This window comes from Polypterus senegalus, chromosome 16, assembly GCF_016835505.1.
Source record: "Polypterus senegalus isolate Bchr_013 chromosome 16, ASM1683550v1, whole genome shotgun sequence".
Taxonomy (NCBI): Eukaryota; Metazoa; Chordata; class Cladistia; order Polypteriformes; family Polypteridae; genus Polypterus; species Polypterus senegalus.
Window position 1 is genome coordinate 50492050 of NC_053169.1, and position 19652 is coordinate 50511701.

The 19652-nt window shown below is 35.3% G+C and overlaps 1 protein-coding gene across 5 annotated transcripts in view; it reads left to right on the forward strand.

Moving 5' to 3' along the window:
• Positions 1 to 19652, forward strand: part of spast (spastin) — an 83850-nt gene that overhangs the window by 6451 nt on the left and 57747 nt on the right. For 3 of the 5 annotated variants that reach the window (XM_039738763.1, XM_039738764.1, XM_039738761.1), the window contains exons 2-3: positions 10498 to 10581; positions 17893 to 17976. In XM_039738763.1, the coding sequence (XP_039594697.1) occupies positions 10498 to 10581; positions 17893 to 17976 (168 nt within the window). The remainder of the gene's footprint in view (positions 1 to 10497; positions 10582 to 17892; positions 17977 to 19652) is intronic. The other 2 variants (XM_039738765.1, XM_039738762.1) reach the window with 1 other exon arrangement.

Genomic DNA, 19652 nt, shown 5'->3' on the forward strand with positions numbered 1-19652 from the left:
AATGTCAGAGATGTTTATTTGTAAATTTTGAGGTGTTTGTTTATTATTCTCACTATAACAGATGAAAATAAACAAGTGAGATGGGAAAATTTTTCATTTGTCCTTTAGTTGCATAATAAATCTGCACACTAATAGTTGCCTAATAATTGTGCGCACATATGTATTCCCCTGATGATGTTCACACTCACATTTCCGTTGTGAAACATTCAGGTTTCAGGTTTATTAACATTTTGGATTGACTGATAGCACTGTGTTTGTTCCATATTAAAATTAATCCTCAAAAATACAACTTGCCTAATAATTCTGCACTCCCTGTACATACATTCCTTCCTTTTCCACATATATTTTGTAATTCCTCTCATGACAATTAACACAGTCCAGAGCATTTTTATGCCTGTGACTTTTTTTTCTTTTTTAAATTATTTATCAACTTGAAAAGCTCAATTTTTCCCTGAAATCTCCAGATTAACTTTACAACAAAATTTGCAAAACTTGTTTAAATTGCTTGATTTAGATGGTCTTATAGTTGCGCTGTTTGCAATACAGTGATCCCTCGCTATATCGTGCTTCGACTTTCGCGGCTTCACTTCACTGCGGATTTTAAATGTAAGCATATCTAAATATATATCACGGATTATTCGCTGGTTCGCGGATTTCTGCTGACAATGGGTCTTTTAATTTATGGTACCTGCTTCCTCAGTTGGTTTGCCCAGTTGATTTCATACAAGGGACGCTATTGGCGGATGGCTGAGAAGCTACCAAATCAGAGCACATATTACATATTAAATAAAACTCCTCAATGATATAAGATGAGCTTCCCGCATGGTGCTTCGCATATTTGAAAGCCCGAACAGCCCTATTGATTTTTGATTGTTTGCTTTTCGCTCTCTGTGTCTCTCTCTCCCTCTCTCTCTGACATTCTCTGCTCCTTGTGCGCACTCCTTTGAAGAGGAAGATATGTTTGCATTCTTTTAATTGTGGGACGGAACTGTCACCTCTGTCTTGTCATGGAGCACAGTTTAAACTTTTGACTAAAGGGTGTTATTTCATGTCGAGGGCTCTAATAATGTTAAAAAATGTATTTAGAAGGTCGTAAACTGGTTTTCTATGCTCTGACTGCGAAAATATTTGATTTATAAATAATCGTACTTCGCGGAAATTGATTTATCGCTGTAGAGTCTGGAACGGATTAACCGCGATAAACAAGGGTTTACTGTAATCCCATTCAACTCTATGTTGAATTATGGGCTAAATTACAGTGGTCAGAGACCACTAGGAGCTGCTATGCTTGTCTATTACAGATCACCTACCTAGTGTGTAAAAGTAGGCACATACACTTTAACGTCTTTGCAATATGAAAAACATTGGAAGCGTTTTTACGGCTTCATTTATTTTTTTTAAGAAAATCAGGTATATCTAACCGTGAAGGGGGAAAACACTTGATAAAGTTTCAAATTTTAATATACATTGACAATGTGGCCTGTCAAGATGACGATGTGTCGACCATTGTGTCAGCCCAAGCATCTGATGAAAATTTACTTAAATGTGTAATCCTTAAAGGACAAAATGAGATGTCCTTACATACTTTCTCCGTGTCGGACTGAGACATTTGACTTCAAGTCAGTGTGTTAATCTTGCAAAAAAAATAATAAAATTAAATGTTTTTAGTTCATGCTGCAGCTAAGCAGCCATTATTTCTGCAGTGAAACAAGCAGAGTTTATAGTATGTGAGGCACCATAAGACATGGAAGTAAGAGGAGTGGTAGATATTCTTATGGAGCAATAGGTCCTAATTTAAGATTTTTGGTTTGTATTCATGCCAGAAGAAACATTGGTGTGAAGCACATTGATGCCAGTCTGTGTGGAGTGGCTGTGTCTCTGTTATGATCTGGAATTGCATTTTTAGTAAAGGTGTAATGGATCTGTGAAAGGTCGATGGAGTGGTGATTGCTGAAAATGATAAATAAACATTTTTACTGAACCTTGCCTTTTGGCCAGTCTTTTAACAATATGTTGTCCAGTTAAATTATGACTGTAAGTGAAATTTTTTTCATGGTGTGATCATTTGATCACTATTATGGTTAATATTTAGTGCTATTTTAAACACCTTTTTAAAGTGATGTATTCCCAGTGACCAGGATCTAGTGTGATGATTACATTATGAATTATTTACTGTGATTTATACCACTGTTTACTCATTGCGAGTATCCTTCCTTTTAGTGGCAATTGCACTTACCAAATGGACTAAGTTATATTGTGTGGCCTCAACATTAGATAAGAATTTGCTTATTTTATTTTTGTTTTGTTTTTTTTTGGACTTGTCCATCCTTTTGTTTTTAAATTAAAGCATCAGGTGGGTGTTGAATTTTTGTTTTGTTTATTTAATTTATTTCCTCTTATTTAATTTGTGTTCTCTTTAGATTGATTTTTGAAGTATTTTGATATAGCTGTTTTCCAAAGTTTATCTGATTGTACACTGTTAGTTACATCAAATAAAACTGATAAAAATACATAAATTGAGGAAGCTGATAAAGTCTAGAGTAGGCAAATGGATGTATCAATGGTTTAGGTAACTTCTGATGGTCTGTAAAAACCTATTTAGGTTCGCCATACCCTGGTTTAGAGTAGATTTGAGACCTTCAATGTTCTTTCATTTGTATCATGTAAATAATTTAAACATGCAGCCAAATCTGATAATTGAATACAAAATTGTTAATAAAATTAGTCTTAGACTTTCATTGAAATCTGTGATATCCAACAATTATTGTTGCTCTTTATAGAAACAGAAATACAAGCTTATACAAATATATGCAGTAGCTTCTTTGCTGAAGATGAAACTTAATTTAAATTTACCCCAATTTTTTTTTTTTCATTTTTAAGGAATAAGGAATTGTTTCTTATCTTTTACTTTGTTAGGATATTTGGAAGTGTCAATTTAATACATTTGTTTTTTTTTTCTTTTCTCATTTACACATAATTTTCTGTTTAGTTGAAAAGAAACCGCATCAGTACAACTGTGCATTATTTAAAGGGGTCTTTTAATTACAGATGGCAGACACTACTGCCTGGTGTGTGCTCCCTCAGCATCCCCCCCAAAGATGCAATGAGATCATCACCTTTTCATAGATGTCGACTTACGTCTAACTCCCAGACTGACTTAGAAGCTTTAACAGATTTGCTCCAAAATCATTTGCTAAAAATATTTTGGTTCTGCATCTCGAGTGTCGTATTAAGCAAATCTGTTTTTATTGTTGTAAAGACTTAAGTGTACCTTCTTCCTTTTTTAACGGCTGAGCTTTGTCTTATAAACACTCTCACACACTTGTGACTAAAATATTTTAACAGTCCATGCCATTTTCTATTTTTCATTTGTATTACAACATATTTTTATGTGCATATGTTCATGAATGTTTTTTTGTCTGTCTGTGCATAGGTGTTGATGGTACCCTATATAAAGTGGGAATTACGTAAGTCTGGATCAGTGCACAAATACCTAGATTCCCTGACTTAGACCTTTTAAAATATTGGATTTTCATCTTAACAATGATATGTAAGGCTGCCTTGACTCACCTCCATTCTCTATTGCCCCCCTTCCTATCAGTCTCTGTTGTGTATTTACAGATTGGGAACAACCTTTTAGTCCTTTCTAGGTCATGTTTAGAAGTCATTATTAGTAAGTTTTATCATCTTTTTTTTTTTTTTTTCTGAAACCACAAATCCTTGACTTTTCTATAAGTATGCATGGGCGACTATCAATACATAAGTCAAGCTCTCTGGTTATGTGGTATTTCAGGTGGCATCCTACTTAGTAGGCTTGGGGCTATGTATCACATGTCTGACATAAGATACAGTTTTGAAATGTGTCTCCTCGTTCACTACTCTAGCCTCTACTACTTTTTTATGCAGACTTTCTCATCTATATTAATTATTGTCATGGCCTCTATGTTGAACACTTCATGACACTGACACTAGAGTATACAGTTGGCAACTACATGAAGGAAAATTGGTTGTTGTTTAGTTCAATGCCCTGAAGCAAATGATTTGGGGTTTTGCTTTTTACTTGCTTTACTTCCTCAGAGATACATAGTAAAAAGATGTAGACAATCGGATGCACATTAATTATTCTGCCATCACTCTTTTTTTGTGAAAACTCTATCAGTTCTGTGTAAAATTATATTCAAGATGACCTGCCAAAGCCAGCATGTGATTACAGTGCCTTTTTACCTAGATCTAATAGATCCTGATTGACCTGTGGTAAACTAATTAAGAAATGCAGAGAATTCATATTACAGTTTAGATATTTTTTTGCCCATGTCAAATGTGACATACCAAGGTTTCATAACATTTTGCCCATAATTCTTATTCAAGCTGTATTTTTGTTTGGCATGTTTTCACAGTATCTGTGTCCACCCAGGCATCTGAGGTTTCTTTTTGCATCCCTAAGATGCCCCTACCATCTTAACTGGCTACTCAATGTTTACACTGTATGAAAAGTTTGAGTCCTGTGATGAATTGGTTCCTGCTTTGTGTTGGTGCTACAAAAGTAGGTTTCAGTCTCATGATCCAGAGCTGAATAAAGTGGTTTAATAATGTATGCATGAGTGGTATTCCATGTTTCTCAGTAAAATTGGCTATTATTTTTGCATCAGACTCTTAGTATTTTAAATTGAATTGTTAACTTCATCATATTTTATAACCTTTATATAAAATGTTGGGGAATATTGCTGACTTAAATTGCATTTGAGCCTTTTCATAAGCATAAGGTATGCTGTAAAAATTACATTGTTGTATATATGTTTGTATGTACTTTCTCATTGGTAATCTAGTAGCATTTTTTTTCTATTTTTCTTTGCTTATTGTTTGGAAATGTAAAAATGTGGATGTTTCCATTGTGCTGAACACGGTAACAAGGAATAAAGCATTCAGCTGCTGAAATAATCTTGAACAACACATAGCAGGAAGAATAATTGATGTGACAGCTGATAATTTTGCCATATTGCCTCTGGCATACATGCTGTGATGCAGCTGTTTGTGTTCAATGTTGTCACAAAATATTTAAAGGAATGAATTGTTCATTATGGCATACATGCTTTTGAGCATAAAACATTGTATTTATTAGATAGTAAATTACAGTGGGAGGACGTTTTATATATAAAAAAAAAAAACGTAATTTATTCATGGATCCCAGTTTTTTGTTTGCTTTAAACATCATCAGTCTATTAATGAGAAATTTTAACTGGGAATTGATCACTTGTACTTGCACATTCATTTTTGTTATGCCCTTAGTAATTAAATTTTCTAAATAATTCTGGAGGATTTTTTTTACTGTGAGGAGAATTTCATATAAGAAATTAACTTAATTTGTTAAATGTGTGTAACCTTAAGGCACATGCTTTTAGTTGATACAATGTACATTACTGGACAGTCTGTCACAATAGGTTGTAGACAATTTTGAAAGGAGTCATACAATTGAGTACTATATTGTTGTAATGTTTTAGGATGTATCCTTTATATGGAAGCAGATTAAAAGCAGCATTTATAAATCAAGTGGCTAGCTGTTAGTTGGCGCATCTATTCACAGACATTTTCCAAACCTCCTTTTTTTCACATTGTAGGCATTTGCTTTTTGAGAGCATGGTATGTTTACATTTATTTAATTTTTCATTGCATTTTTATGCATAATAGAAATTGACAAGAGTAAAAAAAAACTACTCCATTGTTTACAGTATTTGCAGTGTGTTTATATTAGAGGTGTAAAAAGATATCGATACACTTCAGTATTGCAATATTATACTTTTTGATAGTACATCGATTCTCAAAAGCATAGTATCGCTTTTTAATTACTAGTTTACATTCAGATTTAAGATTCAGGGCACACAGTTCATTTTGCGTTTAAATTCCAGATTGCAAGATAGCAGCTAATGTAACAACATCATTTGAGACAGGAAATGGCATAAGGGTTGACGTATGTAGGCTTTCAATATTTAGGCGAGCGGATCTGGCAGACAATGTGGATCGTGCAGTGACAAATCGAGCTGACTAGTAGCACAACAACCGATGGCTGAATCCAGAGGAGTTAGACCGGCTCCTGCGGCGTACACAGTGGAAGTGTGGGCTCATTTTGGCTTTCACAATAAAGAAGGCACTAAGGAGATAAACAAGTGCCATGCTGTCTGCAAATTGTGCCATGTCAAAATCAAGTATTCGGGGAACACAACGAATCTGAGAATACAATTCTGATCTACAGATAAAGGAGCAGCAAACGGCAAGCGTTTTTTTAAAAAAAAAAGTAGGTCCCTCTCAACTCGCTATGGATCAAGTTCACACATTGAAGTTAGCAAACAGACCTCAACTCATGCAAACAAAATAACTCGATCAATAGTCTATTTCATTTGCAAAGATATGCGCCCTCTGAGTGTTGTAGAGAATGAAGCCTTCCAAAATATAGTGAATACGACGGAGCCTTGTTACATCATACCCTCCCAACAACACATTGCATCACTGACATCGTTGTGCCCAAGTTGTACAAAGAGGTAAAAATGAAGGTACTGGAATCTCTCAGCTCCACCGCAAGAGATTGTTACCACAGAGAATTGTTGTGAAAGCTGGGCATATTGACCAGCTCATCTTTCTCCACAAAAACCTTGACATTAAAAAATAAGCACTGACATACATACAAACTGTAATAACAACATCCATCCATTATCCAACCCGCTATATCCTAACTACAGGGTCACGGGGGTCTGCTGGAGCCAATCCCAGCCACCACAGGGCGCAAGGAAAGAAACAAACCCTGGGCAGGGTGCTAGCCCACCGCAATGCACCTAACCTGCATGTCTTTGGACTGTGGGAAGAGACCGTAGTACCCGGAGGAAACCCACGCAGACATGGGGAGAACATGCAAACTCCATACAGGGAGGGCCCGGGAAGTGAACCTGGGTCTCCTAACTGTGACGCACTGCGGCACCTTGTCGCCCGTAATAACCTGTGCAATCCAAGTTTAAGATATGAAAATGTTCACTATCAATATATACATATTTTCTTACATTTGTTTAATATTTTCTTTAGGAATCCTGCAAGCACTTTTAATTTTCACTGATATAGGCAGATGTAGTTACTTTTTTTAAGATTTCAGAAAATATAATGTTATGATGTTGGATGTTACAAGGACAATGCATTTTCTTTTATTAACCACTTGAGATTGAAAAATAAAACAAATCGCCTACATACAACAGAATGTGAACCTTTAAAGCAGAATTTAATATATATGCTGTCTGAATTTATATGTAATACTATTTGATTTTTTTTTTTTTTTTTACTTTATTCACTTTGTTTACTTAATGAATTCTGCAAGCACTTTTATTTTTTACTGATATACTTTAAATAAATGTTATTTCCTTTGTTCAGATTACAGTGCTATGATGTTATAGCATAGTGTGGCATTCTGTGTACCTTTAAAGCAGGATCAAAAAGTACAGTGATTTATTTAGTGATATAATGACATGTTAATTCCTTTCCTCAGATTGCACAAAAGGTATTGCTATGATGTCTGAAGTTATAGGGACTGTGATTAATGCAGTTGCAGATCCCACTGTTCTGATTGCATAACAAAGTAAATGTTTTTTTTTAACACTTTTTTAACTTTTAAGTTATTTAAAGTTTTTTATGCATTATAGTGGTGTGTTCTTCATACTATGATAGTTTTCCTAAAATTAGGTTAAAAAAATTTATATCACCTTGCTTACAGTATTGCAATATATCGCAATATATTGAATCATAAACCCTGTACTATTATGATAGTATCGTATCGCAAAGTTATTCCGATACACAGCCCTAGTTTATATTGTTTTGTGTTTTTTTTTTTTCTTTTTTTCATATATTCAAAAGCAAATGTAATCTTTTTGTAAGTATTTAAAAACTAAAAAGTACTTTACAAATACCATTGACTACAGTAGTAGTAGATTACGTTTCATTCTTTCAGCACAGATAACTGACATCTGATTTGAATGGTGGTCATCTAGTCATAGAAATTCTATAATATTTTACAATGTTTCTATTGAAAGAAAACACTAAACCCTCAATTCACTCCCAGTTAAGATGAACCATGTTATTAAATACCTTTTAAACAAAGACCGAATTTTATTTTTCACCATTAAAAGTATTTTAAATTAGTATTGTCAAATAATTACAAATACAACCATGATTTGTTTGGTTAATGAAATGTTTATAATCCGTTTACACAGTGATTAATTAGTTTCAAATTTAAATTATTTTAATGGTAAAAAAAAAACAAAACACATATATTAATACTGGAATTGTCTAGATACTGTTAAAAATAAAGATGAGTGAACATTGCAGAGTTCACTTCACCTTGAGTTCTTCAAAATCACGGAAATGTTTGCAATGTTCATTGAATTTGGCGAACTGCATTAAAGTCAAAGGGTAAGGACTAATTGAACTAGATTTGAGTGGATTATAATGGTGCAGTCATTTCTAAAGTGTCCCTGAGTGCTAGGGAAATGTCTGCCAACTAGACTGGACCGATTATTGTGGCCCAAAAGCATTACCTAAGCTGTGTGGCAGCAGTCCCAACCACTGCACCACCGTACCTCTGTGAGATCAAAGAGGACAGAACACAATCCTAGATAATGTCAAAACAAATTGAAAATACCAAAATCGTAGTGGAAAGTCAGGAAAAAAATATGTAGGTCTTGTTAAAGGCAGAAAATTCAATTTGGCTTGTCATGTTTGAAACCACTGTTTTGTTCTGTTTTTTGAAGTTGCCCTAAGCGTTTTTCCAAATTGTCTGTGCTGATGCTTTACACTTTTTATTCAGTCCAAAAGATAAAAATGTCTTGTAAATTATTTTTATTATTGTTTCATATAGTCTGGAGGAGCCTGACACCCACCAAACAGAGCAAAGGTTTGTTTTCACTCTTGCCTCGCCACGTGGCTAAATATTATGCATGCATAGGGCATGCGCCTCCTTCTTTTATATTGACATGGAACTTGAAGATAAGCATATAAGCACAGATAATTCCTCTCACAGAGTCTGTGATGCAAATAATGAGAAATATATACCCGGGTGGCGGTCCCATCAATGTTGTCTGTTACAGCTCCCGAGGCCGCTGATATAAAAAATATAAATAAATAAAAATAATAATTCTCCTAAACTGGTTGAATTATCAGTAAATAATAAGACGAACATGGGGGGAAACAGCAAGTTCGCTGCAGATAATGCTTGGTGAAATTTGCTGATCAACACTAGTCAAGAATAATAAAGAAAGGCCTGTGAACAAAATTTATGTATGCTTTTTTTTTTTTTCTTTCTCCATGTAACTGGAATTTTTGTGAAAGGGAGACACTTCACTGCTAATAATTACCTGTAAAAACTAGTTTTTTTCCTGAGAAACTAACAATCTTAAAATATGTATTTGTAATGAAGTAACTTGACAGTGTTTGACTTCAATTAACCTATTTGAGAAAGGGTCCTTGTTTAGAATTTGCATAGTAGAACTTTATTAATGATGGCATGTCAAGTGGACCACGAGGATTAAATTCCTGTCAAGATGAGGCCCAAGATATTCTATTATGAGAGAAAATGCTTCATATACGGGTATTATTCAGAAAGCTTTAAACATAATTTGAAGACTCTTTAACAGAAGGTGGTACGATGTAGCTACAGTAGGTACTATTCCCAATCTGTCTAAATACTATACTAATGTTACCCTGGTAATTTAGCTTTCATATTTGCAGGCCAGGAAGCAGGAACTTGGTTTGTGACAATGCCATTTTATTTATTTATTTAATTGATTCGAGTAGCACCAAACAATAATTTTTTCAAGCAGTATTTAGTAAACCATGAAAATAAAGTAACATGATGGCAAGATGATATAGGAAAATTGCCTAAATAGTTAGATACTTAACATCACAGATGCTTGTTTTTTTTTTTTTTTTTTAAATTCATCATGAATCATTCATTCATTCATTCCCTCTCATCAGATGACCTTTGCATCACCATTTTTGATTTTGAAGAATCTTTGAAGTATGAGACTCCGAATATATGACAATTTATGAAAATTCTCTGAAGTAACATGCTAATTTCAATCTTTTAGCTCTCTTATTTCATAAAACAAGAACAAAGCATAAATATGCTGTATTTTCTGTGTTTTTTTGGAGGAGAAGGTAAGCTTGTGAGTCAAAGCAAAAAATAAAAATATTTTTGGTATTCTAATGAATCACACAAGCAAGTCCACTTAGATTCCTAACCGTTCAATAAGTGGCACAGAAACTGCAAGCATGCCGCCCATAGTTGTCACAGCTGTGGCCATTTTAATTTTCCTTTAACCAGCCCGTGCCAAAATGAGTTCTGATTTTGTGACAAGCTGTGAATACACAATACTTTATTTTTATTTATATATAATATATATATAACATGTCACAAACATGCCATCATTAGCCAACTAAATGACTATATACTTTTGTGTTTACTTTCAGCAGCCAAAGATCAAGCAGTTCAGATGTACAGAAAGGGTATAGCTGAGCTGGAAAAAGGCATTGCTGTTCCAATTAGCGGACAAGGTAAAAAAAAAAAAAAAAAATTTGTGTAACTTTATGTATATGTGTGTGTGTGTGTGTATATATTTTTTTTCTAAACAGAAAAGAGAGATGTTTTTCTATTTTAGTATAAAATGTTCTTTATTAATACAGTGTATTTTGATTTTCATGTCCTGACGAGGGCAAATTTGCTTGATATGATGAATCTAGGTTGCAGGCATTGACTTATGTATACTCTGGTATCTCCAAGTATAAAGGGAGCATCACCCAGAACTACGTTTTCACAGTGTACTAATATGCTGAGTTATGCTGTATTATGAGTATTTTGTTACTATAAACAATATTGAGATACTTTTAATTTGGTTTCTGCAATTTAAAAAAAGGTTATGGATTGAAACATTTTTGCGCATATGCCTATGATTTAATCTTTCAAAAAAATAAAAAAGGGAAGTCAGTTGCTATATATTGTACAATCAAATTACAATTATTGAATATACTGCAAAACATAAATAAATTGCTGTATTCTCACATTTTAATCTGTATGGGAGGGAATGTTCTTGGCAAAAATTAAGAAGCTTGTTAGTTAAATAAAATAACAGAATGGACTCTGAAGAGCAGAAGTACCGTTGAATAGCATGAGTAGAGATCAAGAAGGTTCAGTCTGTCTGTTCATAATTCAAATAATGCTTCTCTTGAAGACACTATAAATGAGATCTTCCATTGAGACCTATATGCAGCATTAAATGGTGACCTTCTACAGATTTTATTAAAAACTTCTCTAAAGTTAGGCCTCGCTTAACAATAGAATCCCTGAAGCCTTTGAAAAAACTCTTAATCCCGGCCCACCTTAAATTCCTTTGCACCTCTTCATCTGCGTCTTTTGTTTTGCATGTGAGGTGCCTGGAGTTGTATATGGTAAGTAATATATCGTCATTTGGAATACATACATTTCATGTGTGTTCTGTGTCTACGCGATCTGTGTAAATGTAGGATGAAATGCGAGGCAGGAATTGTTGAACACATAACTAAAAAAGAAATGTTTTTCATATTTTAGTAATAATTGACAAAATGTAGACATGAAGTGTATAATGTGTGAAGACTGAAGTCCAAATATCAAATAAACACTTTCGCAAAAGGTACAAGTATATAAAAGGTACAAGTGTTAAAGACTGAAGAAAATGTCATGTAAGGCAAATCTGTGCATGACATTGCAGACACTATAGGGATTAATTATGAGTTAACTGAATTAATGTAACTGTTTATGTAGAATTATGAGCAAAGTTTATGCATAATGCCTTCCTAGAGTGTTGGCTTCTGAAATTATCAAATTGTACTGTATCATTAAATTAACAATAACACTAACTAAGGTTAGATTAAGCCGTTCAGTTAAAGGAATTAACCAGTGCAATTATTAATATTTATGTTATGACACGTCAGTCATTGTCTTGCACCCTAAAACACAAGGCTGAGTCTCAGTACTTTAGCAAAACCAGCTTTATTCAGTTTGAAACAGGAATAGCATGATTATTGCTATCAGGCAGGGTCTTGGCCAGATTAGTGGCTAAGTAATACTGTTCCCTGCATCTATAATGTTCCTTGCATCACCCATCAATGACAGACATTTATAGCATGACCGCGATAGGCTTGGATTTGCTTACGCAGTGCTTTGCTGCAGCGCTATGAGCCTGCAGGTGCCCTGGCAATGGACAAGCAATTTTCCACAGATGTGACAGTCTAACTTTGGGGCATACTTTGCTGTGTCATCCCATTTTGGGGGGTTTGTTCAGAATAATTCAGAAACCTCGCATCCCCCAACTATTGAGTGTCCGGTCTGAGGAGGCTGTTGGTGCATGCAGCAGCATGGAAATGTTTGCCAGCTGTCCCAGATCTTCACTTGAGGATTCATCCCCCACCTTGCTGGACAACTCCGGTTCCTTGATTGACATTGTCTGCAGTGAGCTCCTCTCCATCCACTACGGGGAAAGGTGCTGTGCATATGGCTAAGACCTGTAGGAGGAAGGAATTCCTTTTTCCTATTAGGAGTGGCCAGGGTGAGGTGTCTGACATGGCAGTAAAAAAACTTAAAGTTCTTCCCTTTAAATTTCAGAGGGAGTAAGGTAGTCTCATATGTTTTAATGTTCCCATGGATGCAGTGGATGTTCACTTTGTCTCTGTGATCTTATAAGAGGTCTGCCGGCAACGGAAAATCAATCTTCCACAGATACAATAGCGCTTCAGAACACATTTCGGTGTGTGCCAAAAGAGTTCAGAAACCTCAGAATATCTTAAATACATAAACCCATTTATTGATATCATAATTGCACCTCAACAATAAACACCGTGTGCTAAGTTCATCATGTATCTTCATCAAAAAATATACCACAAACAAAGTGCCCTCGCAATAAAAACTCTAAACCCACTCCTCCCTCCCTAACCATACACACCACAATTTTTTAATGAGGTTGGGCTTGCAATCCATATTGATTTCATGCCTCAAAAAGCCCATGTAACCAGTTAGTATTAATATTACACTAACTTGACTTGGTGTTTGTGGCAGTCTGCGAAGGAAAAATTATTGAGGAAGGCAGGGGATCAACCATCTTCTTTTTCACAGTTAGAGCTGTCAAATTAGCCAAAAAATAAGGTTTGTATATTCAGATTAAAAATAAGTAAATTACCAAATATTTGAACTTTGGTTAATGATTCTAAATGTTACATTGTGTTTTTTTTTTTTGTTTTTTTGTTTTTTTGTTTTTTTTTAAATACCATACTTTATTATTATGGTAATGGCTCTTATTGGTGGCCACAGCAAAAACAAACACCAACAGTTTAAAAAAAAAAAATCATCCTAGTGTTATTGTAATCCAGAGCCTTTGTACTTGCATCTTTTTAATAGTCTGGTACTGACAGCTGGATTCACAAGTCTTTCTCTGAACAGTTAACTATAAAATCCGCCACAGAAAGTAGCTGAAATCCTTACGTGACTCATGATAGTATTACACTTTGCCAAATTATCAATATTTTTACTTTTCTTTACTTGTGCATATGCAAATCACGAAGAGCTTATGACACTGCTACATTGGTCCGGTTTGTATTGTGACATGTCTTGCCGCCAAACTGTCACAGGCAGAGTGGTTTAAGATCAGGAGGATTACCAATTGGTTAGTAAGACAGCAACAGGGTGAAAGTAGGAAGCCAAGCAAAAGGCAGGCAGGTTGAAAATGGACCCTTTTTTATTTATTTATTTATTTATTTATTTATTTATTTATTTATTTTATTATTTTGGAGTTGTCCTATAGGCAGAGTAGCATTTTATATTGTGGCATTCAGAATGAAAAGTCAGTTGGTACCTGTGGACTATCTAGGAAAAGCAGCTTCTGTGTGGCATATGAAATCATCATGGCATCAAATCAGGGTCTGCACAATCAGTCCCCGTGATAAATAATGTAAGCGTGAGGAGGCTAGGAGAGAGAAAAAACAAAAAGAACAGAAGGAAAAAGACAAACTGAGGTTACAGGAGAAGAAGGAGGCAGGAAGCAGGGAGGAGAAAGACAGTGCGTGATTGAGCAAATGTTCGCTCACTATATGGAGCGGTTGGCAGCTGGACAGTGAGCCCTCGTGGGTTGTTTGGCTGGCACCCAGGGGCAGTCGGTATTGGTTGCTCCCGCTGAGCATTAGTGAGGAGTAGCAGTGACTGGAAGGAGGAATAACGATAATTTTAAGACAAAAGAGAAATGCTTAGAAAAACTGCTGTGAGTACACTTAGATCAAAGTGTAGGCTAATAGGATAATGGTTTACTAAGAAAGGTAAGATAACCATTCAAAAATTATGAAAAGGCTGATCAAGAAAATGAAGCTCAAAATAGATCAGTAAAATACTGTAGATTTGCATAGCACATCTAGAGTAACTTGATGTTAAAATTAGTTCAGGTGAAACAACCTTCTTGGACAATAAGATGTCAGCTTTTACCTTTAAATTAAGACCTTGTTTTTAACAAAACCAAATGATTTTTGAATAACGTTCAGTGCTATTCACATCCATGTCCTGTTTCACACTGCATTGGTTGCAGGGGTTGTTTTTAGAAACTGTATTTGAAGAGAAGCTACACCCACCCTGTTCTCTAGACATTGACCCATCCGATATCGGCTTTTCCTCCATATGAAGGGTTACCCTTAAGGTATGTGCCATGCCAGTGATGAAAATGTCACATTAGATACAGATGAGTGGTTGCACACACAGGACAAAAGGTTTTATCTAAATTATGCAGAAAAGCTTTGTAAACATTGTAACAAGTGTTAACAAAATATCATGGTTTTAAAAGAAAAATTTTTTTTTTAACCGGTGTATCTTTTAATATGTTAGATTAAGAGGTTTCAGGAGTGCGGAAATACAACGCCCGACTCGTCCGAAACGGGTAAATTGACTGTCGGACAAGCATATTTTTCTGGTTTTGGTTGTCCGTGGACAAGTGGAGTTTTCTGGAGAAAAAAGTATATGTACTGTGCAGGACACATTTTTACCACTACTTTCAAATTTTAAACATTTGGGTACGTACTTTGTGCAGAAACAGTCTACTTAGGCATGTTCTTCGTGTCTCAGATTGGTCTTCAATATTGTTTACAAAATGACGGCTGGTTTTTCAAAAGGGAAGCGGTCTTACAGAAGTATTTTACCCTGCTATTTACATGCTTGGAGATGCAGTCATTTTTTTTTCATGCTGACATTACGATGTAATCTGATGATTTTTCATTATAATCGATAACTTTTATATATCTATACTAATAAAAGGCAAAGCCCTCACTGACTGACTTACTGACTCATCACTAATTCTCCAACTTTCTGTGTAGGTAGAAGGCTGAAATTTGGCAGGCTCATTCCTTACAGCTTACTTACAAAAGTTAGGCAGGTTTCATTTCGAAATTCTACGCGTAACGGTCATAACTGGAACCTAATTACATACATATATACAGCCATAGCCTGCAGCTTGGATGCCGTGTGAGGCGGAGTTGCGTCCCTCATCATCACGCCTCCCACGTAATTGAGTGCCTGCCCATATAAGGCTGTCCATCAGCAGTAATCCAATAGACACGCTGCCGCTAAATATTCGCGGGTGAAGGACTTTGCTTATGCAAATGAAGATGAGATGGGCAGGGATAGATTAGTGTTTGGCACAAACTCAGCGAAAGTGCGAGAGAAACTTTTAAGTGCCGGGTCTTAGCTAACATTAAATAAAGCGGTGGACATCGCAAGATCGCACGAGATAGCACAAGCACAGCTGAGAACCTTCGATGCATGTACTCCGAGCGGCTCACGTGAACTAACTGTGAACGCAGTACGCAGAGTACAAGCAAGAGCTCCAAAGAGCGCTGAACAAAAAGCGCATTACACAATTGAGAAGGCAGCAAAAGAATATGAAGCGAGTGACGCATACAAGCATATTCATAAGTGCAGCTACTGCGGAAACAAAGCACGGTGTAAACCTTAAGTTTAATTTAAGTTCATAGACACGCTGCCGCTGGTGTTTGTCATGCCTGCGACGAATACGATATTCGCGAGATACAAGTTTAATGAGAAGATGCAGGGTATAAACAAGACTTTTGATCACTTTGTAATGGAGTTAAAACTGCTGTAACGGAGTTTAAAATTGCTGGTGAAGGACTGTGCTTATGAAAATGAGATGGTCAGGGATAGAATAGTGTTTGGCACAAACTCGGCAAAAGTGCGAGAGAAACTTTTTTACGTTCATAGACACGCTGCCGCCAAATATTTGCAGGCAAATCCACAACTTAATAAAGGGAATGCCTGTTAAACATCTTAGATTCACAAGTACCGATTTGGGTACTGATCACTTCAATGAATGAAACCTGTTACCTTTACAACGGTTGACAACGAAGATGAGATGGCCAGGGATAGACTAGACAAACACGGAATGTAATTTGAACACAACACATACTCCAAATACGAACCTGATTGAAACAAATATTGATAATCAAATCCTTGATGACAGCAACACTCATAACAGTCACAAAACAATTACATTGACAATCATGTTACGTTATTTTTAAAATGTTTCCTTTTCTTTTTCATAACTTTAACACACTACTTATTCGCTGCGAAGCGCAGGTATTTTTCTAGTTATTGATAAAATTCATTGTTTCTACATAAAAATGCGGTCATTTTACTTACAATGCAAATGTTTTCACCACATAACAAAGCTTGTTAGGCAGTTAATCTTTCCTGAAATTTGCAGTTTCGCGTAGGTTGTCATATATTAAGGAGTTAAGAAGTTTATTGCGTGACAACATCAATTTTGATGAGCTGTCTATAGATAGTTTTTGATTAGAGAATTTTTTATATAAAACAAGTTGGTTTCGCGCTGTCAGTTTAATAAATAAAGAAGAAAACATTCTGTTTCCAAATGTTATGAAATATCTATAAAAATCTTCACTTGGACGCGATTATTTTTTCCTGACAACATCGGTAATATTTACCGGTAAGCATGTTTTTCTCGCTATATGAGTGTTGCTGAAACTGAAGCAAGTAGCATCGCAAATGAGAAATGGATCATTTTTGATTAAAACTGTCACAACAGGCCCTGAAAAACCTGACAATAAGGGCAAGAAAAGAAAAACAAAAGCTGAAAGGGACCGTGAAAACGGTCTTTTCAATTGCAGTGGCTCAAAGAGTTTCCATGGGTAAATGCAGAAATGAACAGCATTCAGCCCATGCTGTCTGAGATGGTAAACATTCTTGGGGGAGAAGATGTTGCAAGGCAAAAGCTGAAGAACATGGCAGAAAATGAATCGGGACAGTGTTCTGTTATGTAACTGTAATATGTGAAACAGAACTAGTGTAGCTATAATGAAGGTATTGTTTATTAGTGAGTTAAAATAAAGGAATCTTTTATATAATGTTCTAGAGCAAGGTTGCAAAATACTACTTCCTGAAAGAACTTTTTTCAGTTTTAAAATGGAAGTCAGTTTTGGTATCAATAAAAGAGATCAGAAAAAATAAACTATTTTTCACTGTTATTTGTTTATTGGCAAGTGAATTTAACTGGCGGACAAGTGGATTTTCTAAGTTTACTTGTCCGTGGACAAGTAGAAAAAAAATTGATTTCCACACCCCTGCGGTTTATAATCACCACTCATACACAGTTTTAGCAGCATGAAAAGATCATAAAAAATATTTAGATTTGGAAATTAAATAGGTTTAGATCAGAAGACAGCAATATGACCCAGTGTTTGATCTAGTAATCTCTGTTTACTATTGAGTCTGTTTAGTTCCACAATTTTTATTTCTGACTTCTGACATCTTAACTATTTTCTACTTAGGTGAACGGGCTGATAGAGCCAGGAGGCTACAAGCCAAAATGAAGACCAATTTGATAATGGCAAAGGATCGCTTAGACCTATTACGTAAGCATTTTTTTTTTTATAGATGAATTCCAGTTTCATATTTTACAAATGTGTTTGTTAAATTTTTTTCAGTGTGTGCTTGTTTGAATGCCTAGTGGAGATTACTACATGTTATCTTATTAAGTGGCTTGCTGTTCATTATTTTATGTTATAATAGTATTATAAAGGTTGTCATTCCTTGTCATTTATAATTAGTCTTTAGTGGTTGACTGATTTTATTTTCTCAATAGTGTAGAGTTCTTTTTTTGCCCTATGGGCTTCTTTGAGTGTTACTTAAATGTCCTAGGGACTGGCAAATGAAGTATAGCAATTGTCATTAGCCGTCAATGCACATTTTGAAGTTGTTGTTATATAGCAGATGAATAATTTTGTATTGTTTAAACCAAGGAGTACTTATTTTAAAAACTTTCCACTCAGATGTACGTTTATTTTTATTTATTTATTTTTTTATAATCATAGCGGCAATATTCCTACTGGAACAGCTGTTTTCATAACATTTATATAGCATATTACCCTACCCCCATCTTAAATATTGTAATTACTATTCCAAGATAGGTTTTTCACCAATGTTGACAAGAATGGTGTCACTTATAATAGGCAGCAGAATATTAAATGCATAGGACTTTGTTAAAATTTCATGTGCCCAGATGTGTATAAGTGGTATGTGTTCCTTAGTGGAGTACTAAAGCTTAAATGCAACACACATCCTGTGGGATGTCAGTCCACATTGTTCTTAGTCACTTGAACCATTGTTGTATTCTATACCTTATCCAGTTATGTTCCATGCAGTTTACACTAGATTCAGGTTGGGGACATTTAGGGTCACTCACTGATTGCAATATTTTGACCAGCTTCCCTAGTAATGGTCGCAGTATGTGGTTGTGCTCTATGATCCCATTTTCAGTGGTCTCCAGGCAAGGCAAATTTGAAATATAATGGTCTTTGCCTTTTCTCCCCATCTTTTGTGATTCTGAACTCTCCCATCACTGTCCCTATAACAACAATGACACTCCTCTTTGAACACAAATCTTTGCCAATGTGTTGTCTACTCCAGGCTTTTTAAGCACTAGACAGGTCTTTATTGTCTGTGTTGAGGTCTTTTTACATAGGTACCACACTGGAAATGGTAAATGCATGGGAAGCCTATGCTGACAGAGCCTAATAATCTGATTACACTTAAATGTGGAGCAGAATAGCTTGACACTTTCTGTGCTCTGTAGAAAAAAGATTTCCCATTTAATTAATGATTCAGAATTGATGCATCAGGGAAAAGTTAGTATTGTATCATGACTCAACCATAGGGTTAATGTTGTTTGCTCAGTTGTAATTATTGCCCTACTTCAGTCATTACTCCACAAAAATGTAAGTTATGTTTCCCACATAATATAGAGTGGCACTGTACTAGCTGCAAGAGACTGAGGTTGAATCCTGCCTTGAGCAACATCAGAATGGTTTGTATAATTTTCCTCCAAAACCAAAAGGGTAGGTTAGGGTAATTAACTGAGGTTAGGTTAGAAGGTGACGACTGTATATTTTCCTTAATCCTTAATTACTTGTTCTGGTGTAGTTTGTACCTCAATTTCTGTTATTTTTGTACAATGTCTTTTTACTTGAACCTACCGGCAACATCCGCTATCTATCCTCGGCTGGCTTCACTACAAGTACAGTGTTGCAGT